General features: G+C 34.1%; 1 protein-coding gene across 1 annotated transcript; it reads left to right on the top strand.

The window, feature by feature from the left end:
* The first annotated feature begins 1190 nt into the window (after positions 1-1190).
* Positions 1191-7195, top strand: LOC148607238 (uncharacterized). Its single transcript, XM_088546722.1, has 7 exons — positions 1191-1288; positions 3583-3646; positions 4581-4691; positions 5430-5543; positions 5974-6087; positions 6481-6594; positions 7039-7195. The coding sequence occupies exons 1-7, from the start codon at positions 1283-1285 to the stop codon at positions 7155-7157; spliced, it is 642 nt and encodes a 213-aa protein (XP_088402848.1). The 5' UTR covers positions 1191-1282; the 3' UTR covers positions 7158-7195.
* Positions 7196-12723: the final 5528 nt, after the last annotated feature.

Here is a 12723-nt window from a genome sequence, read left to right as displayed (position 1 = left end):
GTAGTTAAATGCGTAAAACTTCTGAATTTTAGTTTTTATTCGATTTAAAAGTATTACCCTTTTCATTGCACGAAATTTCAATTATGAACATTTTTTCTCGCTAAATTTACACGAAATTCACCATCAGGATCAATATTATAATAGTTTTAAGTTAACAAAATTTATAATGCATGGACTTATACATGCCACCATATGTTTTTCTTTTTTTTTCATTTTGGCCATCAATTTTTTTTTATTTTTGATTAAAGTTTTATCCTACAATTTCTAGAGTAATCAAGGGGATAAAGACTCTAGCGGAAATAAAAAAAAAATATTTGTTTGTTGTTTGTTGGGGTTTAACGTCCGAGCAGCAATATTACAGCTATATTCAGACGATGAACATGAAATTGATGATAAAATGAACATGAAATGATGATGAAATGAAATAGGGATGGGACACAAGGACAATGGGGGTCGACAAATTTTGATTGCCACTGGAAATAGGGAGAGGTGGGTAGGGTCGGGCAATTTAGCCTCCTGTGGCGGAGCCCTATGGTTCGTACTCCGGGAGAATACCACAGTAGGGGTCTTTAACGTGCAAGGAACGTGGCATCTTTCCCAACACGGTGCACCACTATGGTTTGCGGTCAGGTTTTTCGTATTATATCCTGACAACCCCAGCATGTAACACGCCAGGGGTACCCCATTCCACCGCCTGGGGCACACATCCCAGTTGCTCTGAGGGCAGAGCGCCCTATCCCCCGGCTAGGGTTCTGAGCACTATTTAGTCGCCTTTTACGACAAGCTAAGCGCTGCTGTAGGCCTATTCTTTTAACACCTAGACCTGCACGGGGTTAAAAAGTATTAAATGTATCTACTAAACTGTTATTTCTGAAGTGTAATTTGAAATTGAATTATGATTCTTTAACCATGTGTCAGTAAACGACCGAAATTTTACCAATCTCTTAGTTATTGAATTGGACGAGTTGGTAAACAAGATTTCACCTACGCTCATTAAAACCCCGTCCTTTAAAAAAAAGTTGTAAATGTAGTTAGATGTTGCTTCGTAGTCAGACGCATTTGAACAAAACAACATCTGATCGTTCTGAACAATAAACCACATCTAAGAACAAAGAAATCAATTCATTCAATATGTCACAGCCAATGAAAAACAAAAAGATAAGTAAAAAATAATCATAGGACAATCTGGATACAGCAACTCATTGCATATATATCGTCTCATTTTCCAACTGTAACTACACCTCGTTGTTTTATTTTTGAATATCGAAAGTTGCGTCGAACTATGAAGGTAAATACTTACATTTTAATTGTTGATATATTATTTACAGGGTTCGTGTTAATCAAACATATGATGCATTTATGAATATGTATCGTTTTGCCTGTTTTTTTTATCATTTGTATCATCGTTTACTTGCTTCTCCTTTACTTCACAAAAGATAAATAGTGTCTGTAAATTTTAGGTTGGAAACCTAGTAGGGAAATATTGATTGTTCTCAAATTGGCCTGGTATTAGTATTTCTCTTTACGTAGATATCACTATCAATGGTCATCTTAAAAATATATAAAGACTACAGCCTGTATTAAGTAGGCATAATTTTCTATTAATTTAAGGCCTCATTCTAAAATGTCAAATAAAATCACAATGCTGCATCCACTTTTTATAATCAGTAAAGCGCGATCCAGAAGATTCAATAGTTCACATAACCTCAGAGGTAGTGTTAGTTTTGACACAAACATGAATAAGGTATGTAAATCTTGTTCTAGTTTCATTTTCTTTATCGGGAATTCTGATGTAGAACGTATTGAAAACTGAAGACCGATCTGCATTTTATTGTTTATTTCCGGGTACTCGAAACGCTGTATAATAATGCAAAATCTTCTTTCATGTTTTTCTTAATACTTTCATGTAGAAATAGATATTGGTATTTTTACACAAAAAAGATCTTTGCCCTTAACACTGAACTCGATGCTCTCTACATGACAAATCTCCCGGCTTTTGAATGGTAGACTAGGACCCATTCTCGTGAAATCACGGGGTCACATTGCGAGACTTACATACCATATTACAGCACATTAGATGATCTAGAACTGTTTTAGCTGTAGTATAACTGTATTAATTTCTGATATCAAGACAAGTTCTATTTAGAAGTATTATACTTTTCATTTGCTGGAGATTCCAATAAAGATTTAGTGTCGGGCAATTTAGCCTCCTGTGGCGGAGCACAAAGGTTCATACTCGTATCGAATACCACAGCAGGGTCTTTAACGTGCGAGGAACGTGGCACCCAACACTGTGCACCACTATAGTTTGCGGTCAGGTTTTCCGTATTATAGACTGACAAACCCAGTATGTAACACGCCAGGGGTACTCCATCCCAGTTGCTCCGTGGGCAGAACGCCTAGCCCCTAGCCAAATTTCTGAGCACTATTTAGTCGCCTTTAACGACAAGGTACGCGCTGCTATAGGCCTATTTTTTTTTACACCAGGACCTGTACGTGGCTAATCCTAGTCATTTATTGAAACACTCAAAAAATCGTCTATATTCCACTTTGATTTTGGCAATTAACTTTATTTTGCTGCAGTGAACAATTTTGTTGGAAAGTATAGTCAACACAAAGTGCTTCTTTATAATTTGCATAAAGATAATACATGAATATGCATGCGAATATTGAAAATAAACTGTAAAGAATTTCACCTACTGATTTCACCAGTTTTAGATTCTTGACGGGAAAACGTGAATGCGACATTCACCGGATCATACCGTTAACGGTATTTTTTCCACAGCTTTTTGTTGAATAAACATATAGAACGCAGTTTCTACACCATCCATGACAACACTTTCTGGTTGAATAATGCTAAAAAAATACCAAAAAACTCTTATATTCCCCTAGGGTACAATTCTGTATATGTACTTTACACGCAAATAATATTTTCGTTGAGTACTAATGAATTTAAACGATTACGACGTTAAACATCTTACTTTTTATCTGAAACATATCTTAAATAATTGAGCGTGTAAAATTCCTGTAAACAAATATGAAATGAAATAAAATCACTGTTATCTATTGATAGCTTTCAAATGTTACACAAAATCAACAGTGCATTCATTTATATATGTAACATGTGAAAGGTTAGATTCGTGTACAACTTCTAATTCACACATTCATATTCCACATTTACAGTGTATATGTATGGCGCGCCAGGAATAACATTAAACATATTATACCTGTTCCCCTTCATGTCAACAAAAGTCAGTTTTATAACTAAAAGTTACATTTCTTGTAAATAGTGAATAAAAAGGAAGACTCGTATTTGACTCATAGTATAAAGACATATCTCACTCGGACCTAAAGGTATAATTATTTTGCTTAGAATCATATATACACAGTTTTGTACATGCAAACATTGGACACTATTTGTATTCATATACTAACGCAAAGCAGTGAGTTTGAGACTTAAATGTCGTTCTTTATAGATGGCATCTGTTTAAATTTTTTTTTACAAATAATGCCTTAGTATCTGTGAATGCGATTGATATTGCTCTTACTGCTGAATAGTATATCGTTGTACATCTATTTCAGGTTGCCCGAATGATTTTTGCTATCATCTTACTTGTTTCGCCATTACCTACGTACGGCAAAACTGGTAATTATTTTTTTTACAATCAGTAATATCTCCTTAAGTCCAACTTGCAACCCTGATTAGTGTATTTTGGATACTGAACATCGAGTTGGACGACTTTTTATAGTTCGCTTATAGTAATAGGGAGAATTCCTTATATATAATGCATTAATATGCATTGACAAGCTCAACATAAGGCAAAACTTGGTACAAAACTCTTTGGATACAACATTTATATGCATTAAGTGTTTAATGTGTTGTCCTGAAGAATAAGTTTAATTTAAAAACAATTAAAGAGCTAGACCTTTGGTAAGGGACATAACTCTTGAAATCAATGATGTGTCTGTATCTTATTCAATTTCACAAAAGCCTTTCAAGCTTTCCTTTGAAACGGAATGAATTCAGTTCAAATTAATTGTACAAGTAAATCGGTCAGACAAAAATACAAGACATTATCATTTTGATCATAATGTTTCTTCGATTCATATTACTTTACTCGGATAATTATGTTCAAAATTCAACTAAACTCAAAACCCTGACATGATTAAACATGTAGTTGCATGTACTTAATGAATTACCTCTTTTTATTCCATAATGTAACTTCCTTACTACTTTAACGACATATTCATATGCCATGGGATATACATGTAGGTTGCCATTATAAATCATTATACATGTACACGTTGTGTATTTATTCAATAGGATATGTACATATATGTAAAGGTGTTCGTTAATTAAATTCCTATTCTCCATTTCAATATCATATTTCCCCATTTGCATGCACATGAACATCAATCAAGTTTTATAAACGTTGTGTATTCCAATACATGGGAATGTTAACCCACCTTTAACTATGCAATTCATTTACTGAGAAATTCTGTTTTGAAACTATATATGACACTGCTTCAATTATCTAATCATTACATGTAGCAAATTAACTATATACTATTATTTTTAGTTAACATATGTCTCACAATGGAGCCATGCGCTAATGGAACGTGTACAAACATAGTGGGGGGTTACGAATGTACTTGTTTTGACGGATACACGGGACTAAATTGTGAAACAGGTACATACTTAACACCATCCATGAAATATTTTGATGCTATAAGATAAGCCTAATATTCCCTTTAATGTGTCTAATACTATAGTGTAATTGTGTAAGGTTTTCTGGACTGAGGCGTAGAGGAAGTCCAATATGGCTAGTCCCGGACCAATAACTAAGCTAATATGGAAAGCTACACAATTAATTTTATTGACCAACTAGTCCAATACGTCATATTTGCCTCGGCCAATATGGAATTTAAACAGGCCAATATGACACATTGGTCAGTAAAAGCCGTATTGGAGGGCTAAATTCCGTATTGGCGCACTGTTGTATTTTGTATTGTATCGGCAGTTCTGATCATATTTAGATTAATATTCGAATGTTAGTCAATAATTGATAATATGCATTTACGTCCTTAACCCATCCATTAGATTTTCTATTTTACACGTATGATACATGTAGTATGAAGTACAACAGTGATGATTATGATAGAAAACGAAGGAAATATGTACGCTTACTTGTGATTAATTATCTATGAATATATTGCAGCATAACAGGCACCGTTTAGATAGTGTTTGTTTTTAAAAAGGTAAAGATAATATTAAAGACCGAAAGAAATATATTGAAAGTAATGCTATCAACTCGAAAAATCGTATCTACTAAGTTAAAATTAGATGGTTTTTTTTCATTTAGCAGTGAAATGAACAATATCTACGTATTTTACTAACAAAAATGATTACTGAAATTCGTTATATTAAGATATTGATGACTGCGCTAGTAATAGATGCCTGAATGGTGGATCTTGTATAGACAAGGTGAATGGTTTCAGTTGCTATTGTACGGCTGGTTTCACAGGTGGTACATGTGCGACTGGTAAATATAATACATATATTGCAAACATGCATTCAATATAATTTATGTTTTTGGTTTAAATTAGACTTCTTGGCAATCTCGAAGCCGGATTCCTGAATAATTCAACCTAAAATGGTCATTTTCGGGAGTATGTCTGTATGCTAATTGTGTTACTAAATAGTATAATTATTTATCTCCTATTGATTCAGATCAAGTTCCAGACAATAATATTCTTAATAATTTTAATAATTATTAATAATTATTAATAATATTCTTATTTCTAGTCATGTTATATAATTTCTTTTGCACTTACGGAATAAATTCAACAAATGATGTCAGAATAAAAGTAGCATTTAAAGTACCTACATATTAATGGGTTATTTCGGCTGGCGTAAATGTAATTAAAAAGTGTTAACAAATTGTTAGTTAAACGTGATTTGTCATATTTAAGATATTGATGACTGCGCTGATAATCCATGCCTCAATGATGGATCTTGTGTAGACAAGGTGAATGGTTTCAGCTGCAATTGTGCTGTTGGCTTTACAGATGATACATGTGCGACGGGTAAATATGATAAAATACTTGTTTAAAGCTGTTTTACATACCCTGTATCAAAAGTAACCGTATCAACCTTAATTAATTGAATGAAAGTTAGTAATCCGTAAACCAGCATGTTTTCCAGAATTGGTAGTAATTGCTTTAAATTTCAATGACTGTAGACAAAGTGCCTGCTCATTGTAACATTGAAGGCTTTTTATCGCCGAAAATGTATGTGAGATTGTGAAAATATTTGTAATTGCAATGAAAGGTCATTCCTAAATAGCGGAACATGAACTGATCAAATGAATAATTTCATTAGTAATTGTAGAGCAGGCTTCACATGATTGATTGATCGATTGATTATTGGGATTTAACCCCCGAGCAGCAATATTTCAGCTATTTTTTCTCTCTCTCCAGATATCAATGACTGTGTTGACAACCCCTGTATGAATTATGGAACATGTCATGACATGGTAAATGGGTATACCTGTGAATGTACGAGCGGTTTTACAGGAAAAAACTGTGAAACTGGTAATTAGAATTTTTAAAGCTAGAATCGGTCTACGGAGCAACTATACCCAAATATTAGTCAGTTAAATTTAGAACAGTCGACGTAACTCATAATGAGATCGCTCCGTCTGCTGTTTAAAGGGCAAATGCATATTGAGTAACCCACTTGCGTATGACATATGGTTAACCAGAATGCAGGCGGAGTCATAAAAAATGTATTTTGTTTTGTAACATTTTAACTACTTTATTTTTTTCCTTACGCGTTTCTTTTTTCTTCTGCTTGTTATTTTTCTCAATTTTCAATGATACGATTTTCCTTTAATGCATTTAAATGTCCACGCGCTTGTAAAATACTTATTACCTAATGTTATTCCTTTTCTATGTACAATGAATAATACGAACGGTATTGCATATTTCACATTATTACACATTGTAATATAATGCCTTACGTATTTTGTTTTAAAGAAGTCCGAAATTGCCGAAATCCAGTCATTCACCGGAAAGTTAACTACTATCTAAGAAAAAAAAAGTGGTGGCCAAGAAGCTATTACAGAACAGATCCAATTAAAGGAAACATTCAATAGATATCTTCTATTAAAATATTAAAATATCTCCATAAAAAAACCGTAAAAATATTCTTTCTAGTGAGGTTTTTATTACTGTTTACCACCAGAGCAGCAATATTTCAGCTACATTCAGGCGATGAATATGAAATGGTGATGAAATAAAAAATGGAATGGGACACTAGGATAATAGGGTCGACAATGTTTAATATCCACTGGAAATAGTGAGAAGTTGTGTAGTGTCGGGCAATTTAAACTCCTGAGCTAAAAGGTTCCTACTCGAAGTGAACGCGGCATCTTTCCCAACTCGGTCTGCAGTCAGGTTTTTCGTATTATGGTCTGACAACCCGAGCATGGAGTACCCCATACAACCACCTGCGGCACACAACCCAGTTGCTCTGTGAGCAGGGCCCCCTAGCCCCAGGCAAAGGTTCTGAGCACTATATAGTCACCCCTTTGACAACAGAGAATACCACAGAAGGGTTCTCTAACGTGCGAGGAACGTGGCATCTTTCCCAACGCGTTGCACTACTATGATTTGCGGTCAGGTTTTCTGCATTATGGCCTGACCACCCCATATGCAACTGAATGGAGAGATGGGGAATAGTTTATCAAATATTTATTGATAAAAATGTATTAAATTAAATATAAAAAGCAGTTTAAGTGTTGAAGTAAATAATACAATTTAATTTGATAATGTAAATATTTGATAGAAAATATACAAAAAGGATTTACAGTGAAAGGGATTTTTCTGTGGGGAATAAAATAAATGGGGATTGGGACAGTTGGGAAGATAAAAGGTGCAAGTGGGAAGTTTATACCATTCAAGAACTGTACTTAAGGAAGTGACACAAATAATACTACATAATACTAGCAATACACGACAAAATGATCTAAACTTTTAAAATAGACAATACACAAAGCAAAAGCAATAAATTTAAAATAAATACACATGCAAAACGCACAATATTTCTTACATTATATGTAATACAAAGGTTTCTGCTAATTCGGGTACAATTTATGTCTGGACTGACTGCGTACATTTAACTATAGCTACATGCTTAATCTGCACAAAAAAATATATTACACTTATAAGTCAAAGTGAATTTTTAAATACAAAAACGAACATAAACATGATTGACAGACGCATTAAAATACAGCATTGAATGCAGTCATTCATGATTGATTGATTGTTGGGGTATAAAAAAAAATATTGTATCAGAAATGACGAGGAGGCACTACCATGTAGAGTCTGCAGTTGGCAGACATCATCGTCATTGGCATTTAAGGCGCTTTAGGGAGGCGTATTCATTGGTCTGATGAAGACTACTGACGGTCGTATACGTGTTTGGCGGGAAAGGAAAATCATGTAGAAACAACTGCTTTCGGTACTGGTGGCGTAACCGTATTGGAATACTTTTCAAATGACTGTAAGCTTCCTTTACAGATCATTGAGAGTATATTGAATGGTTCAAAATACCGCAACGACATTTTGGATGACTTTGTAAGGCCATATTTTGATAATCATGCTCTTGCGGACTGACCAATTTTCCAAGACGTCAATGCACATCCCCATCGACTCCGTGTTGTGATGAAATTTATTGTGTCAGAAACCATTGAAACACTACCATGGCCAACCATGTCACGGGACATGAATCCGATTCCACATTTGTGGGGCTTTATCGGACGAAACATTAATAACCGTATTGGGGACCGCTCTCGGTGAACAATAGTAGAGATTCCAATTTATACAGTACAAACTTAAGCGTTTTGTTCCTGAAATGAGGCAGCGCGTTGAACATTTACACTGGAAACATGAAAGTTATAACCAATTTTGATAAAATATACCCCAAACGACAGTAAATGTGTTAATCTTTGACTTCAGGACTTGTGGTATGGCTGTGTTTTAGTGAACACTAAAAATATCCTGTTGAACTGAATTTTAAAATCGCCCATTGTGTTTTTGATTTTTGGCCTACATTTTGCGTTCATTATTCGGCCATTAAAATTCAATTTTGAAAATTGAAAAAAACAAAAGTCTTGGGTCCATATTTCCTAATGTTATATATGCATTTTCGTACAAACAACATATCTTATCATTTCTTAAGTCATTAGCCCCGTGCAGGTCCGGGTGTCAAAAGAATAGACGTGCAGCAGCGCTAAGCTTGTCGTAAAAGGCGACTAAATAGTGCTCAGAACCCTAGCCGGGGTCTAGGGCGCTCTGCCCTCAGAGCAACTGGAATGTGTGCCCCAGTTCTGTGCACTATTTAGTCGCCTTTTACGACAAGCTTAGCGCTGCTGCAGGGCTATTCTTTTGACACCCGGATCTGCACAGGGGAATAACAAGGCCGTTATGCAGGAACTCATTTAGAAAAAAAAAAAAACATTTGATTGCTTTTGTCACGATTTCTTATTAAAACAAACTCTGAAAAAATTTCTAAAAAATAAACAATACAAGACTTTTAGAAAACTGACATTGTTTATAGTTGGTATGTGTATCACAATTACATGCCTTGTTCAACGACTTTTTTAAATACATTGTTTAATCACTATTTTAAATAATTTGACAAACATGTTATGCTCGTAGATGATGCATTATGTAACATCGATTGTGTGTATATTCATGAACTAAAATTTTGTATCTCAAACAGGAATCAGAAAAGAGAAAACCGGGGAGGGGTAAAATTGACCATGGTGTTCGTCTACCCAATCATCCGTCCATTCTGAACCCCCTGATTGAAAACTGATGAAATGTTCAGATAATATTTTAAGACATAATGCCTTTGTGTACATTCTATTTTGTTTTTTACCTGATTGATTTGTTAGGTTCCTGATGTAAATCATGGACTTAGTCATTGGACAACAGAGGGTGGCATCTTCTGATCCTCAACAATTCTGAAATGGATTTTATGAAACTTTCACTTATTTGTTATTACAGGGTGCCATTGCAACTGCTCTTTTTTTGTTTGTTTAATGTTTAAATGACTGATATCACTTCTGGAAATTCATATGGATTAAGGGTAGAGGAGCGGGGTATCACTTGAGAATTTACTTCTTTTATTTGGGTTGAAATGTCTATTTGTATAAAATTCTAGATTCCTGGAATTGATAGTAGATAAAAACAAATATAGTAAAAAGCACCATGTACTGCTCATACAATTAAATTTTTGTACATGTATCAAGTCTAGATTCTTCATTATACTTCAGTTGATCGATTAAAAAAAAAAATGTAAACAAAAGTAGCATTATGATAAACAAATCGGAATAACTTCGTGAGCTAGTTCCATCGAAATTGTTTAGTTTTATTTGTTTTCTTCTCAATTCCACTGTCTTGTATAGTGGTCCAGTGGAGTCAATGGACAATACCAAATGCTATAGGAACCATATACCGTGTTTACAAGACCTACTCTCAGGGTGGAGCTGATTGTCCAGATCTCATTCAACTCCATAAAGTTAATCAAATTATGAGTTAAAGTACAACATAGAAATTAATTGTTTTTTTTTGTGTGTGTACAATAAACTTTTTATATATAAAAAAATTACTAATTTATGAGTATTTTGAATTAATTATTTTTTTTAAAAAACATTTAACGTAATTACAAACATGTAAATTGCATTAGGACTGATGAAAAGGGATTCATATTCAGTCTTCGTTTAAATTTTTTACTTCCGTCTCATGTATTATTTACAATATACCGATGTCAACCCGTTGATCACGTCTGTCCACACATCATTCAATTATTCCCATACGCTACGAAGGATATACAACGAGGGGTAATATTTGTCGTTTGTACTTTGCAGTCAAGACATGTTTTTCTCTTGTTATAAGAAATATTATATGGAGTGCCTGTAGCAGCTTAAAATAATGATAATAATAAAATAAATAAATATTCGAATAAATCAAGTATTTAAATTGTCGATTAATGTTATTTAAGTGGTTTTTTTTAGATCTTAGTATTAATAGTCAACTCTGAGTTGAACATGTAGTGGTATAAAAATAAAACAATGAAATAATAAAAATAGAAAATGATTTAAACCAGAAAAAAAAACAATACTCACTCTTCTGAAATAATTAAATGAATCAAATAATAATAATAATGTCATATTAACAATAATAATGTAATATTTAGGTTACTGTCCCTTGTCCAACTGTTACAAAGAAAATAATCTCTTTCATAAAGCATCGAGAGTCTTTGAGTCTTTGATAAATTCTTGTATTCAATTTAATATAATTTTACAATTGATTGTATCGATATGAATTTGATCATCCAAGTCCTTCAATTTCTTAATTAAGTGTAAGTATTTCCAAGAATATAATGAGGCAAAATGGGGAAAAATTTAGAAACATGCAGGTCAAAAACTCATTACAGATGTAGTCCACAGAAACCATTGCTAACGTAATTACTTATAGGCTATTGGAAGATAATAAAAAAATCTCTTAAACGTCCTTATCTTTCTTTGACTTTAATAGCCTAAAATTGGCAGACTTCGGGGAGATATAGGGACAACTTTGTCGCTGCACCTGTGTATAATTTTGTTTTGGGCCCAGCTGCGGTCTGTCCTGTGGTGTAAAGTTTGTTTCCTAGTCACTGAAGACCCATGGGTAGCCTTGAGCTGACATTTTTCATCCTGTTTGGATTGTTGTCTCTGAAGTAGTCGTAATTCCCATTCTCGTCATATTCTTGACCGATATTAAACTGATTTAACTAATAGATATCAGCTGCTATATTTCATCGGTTTCGTTATGAACGATATTCAACGCAATGTTAATGGAACTGTAAACAATAGATGTTAAGACATATTAGATATAACGAATTCGTTAATCTTATCAACCAGTTAATCAATCGGATCCTTAAAATGCCTGCTTACATTTTTTTGGACCTTTTGGATTTATGGAGGATTCTGAATTATTCTTCATTAGGTGCAAGTATGAAAATAACAAAGAAAATGATATGCAACTGTTATTTTTTTTTCTTTGCCTTTTGGATCGGGTGTCAAAAGAATAGTCCTGCGGCAGCAATAAGACGTAAAACGTGACTAAATAGTGCAAACAGAGCAACTGGGTTGTGTGTCCCATGTGGTGGAATGGGGTACCCCTGGCATGCTTCATGCTGAGGTCAGGCCATAATACGGAAACCCTGACCGCAACTATTTAGGTGCAACGTGTTCTCAATTCTCGTACGTTGAAGAAACCTGTTGTGGTATTCCATAGGAGTAGAAACCTTTGCGCTCCGCCACAGGAGGTTAAAATTCCCGCTTTTTTCACCTCTCCCTATTTCCATTGGCAATCAAACTTTGTCGACCCTACTACTCTTGTGTCCCATCCCATTTTTCATTTCTTGTTCATTTTATCACCCATTTCATGTTCATTGCCCGGATAGAGCTGAAACATGGCCGCTTTGCGTTAAACACCAACAATCAATCAGTCATATGATTTCTTGACAGTACTATTACCATGTTTAGTTTCCGACCGGAATCCATAACTTTATTTCTGCTTACCTATCATTACATTCCCTGTATTTGATAAAACTTCCCACTTGCCCCATAACCAACAATGACATACTTTCTGTTGACATTCACCTATCCT

The sequence above is a fragment of the Perna viridis genome, chromosome 9, assembly GCF_037379345.1.
Source record: "Perna viridis isolate PV_CMFRI_1.1 ecotype Kerala chromosome 9, ASM3737934v1, whole genome shotgun sequence".
NCBI classification, from domain to species: domain Eukaryota; kingdom Metazoa; phylum Mollusca; class Bivalvia; order Mytilida; family Mytilidae; genus Perna; species Perna viridis.
The sequence above is the reverse complement of the archived record's forward strand: the minus strand, read 5'-3'. Positions and strand labels throughout refer to the sequence as shown.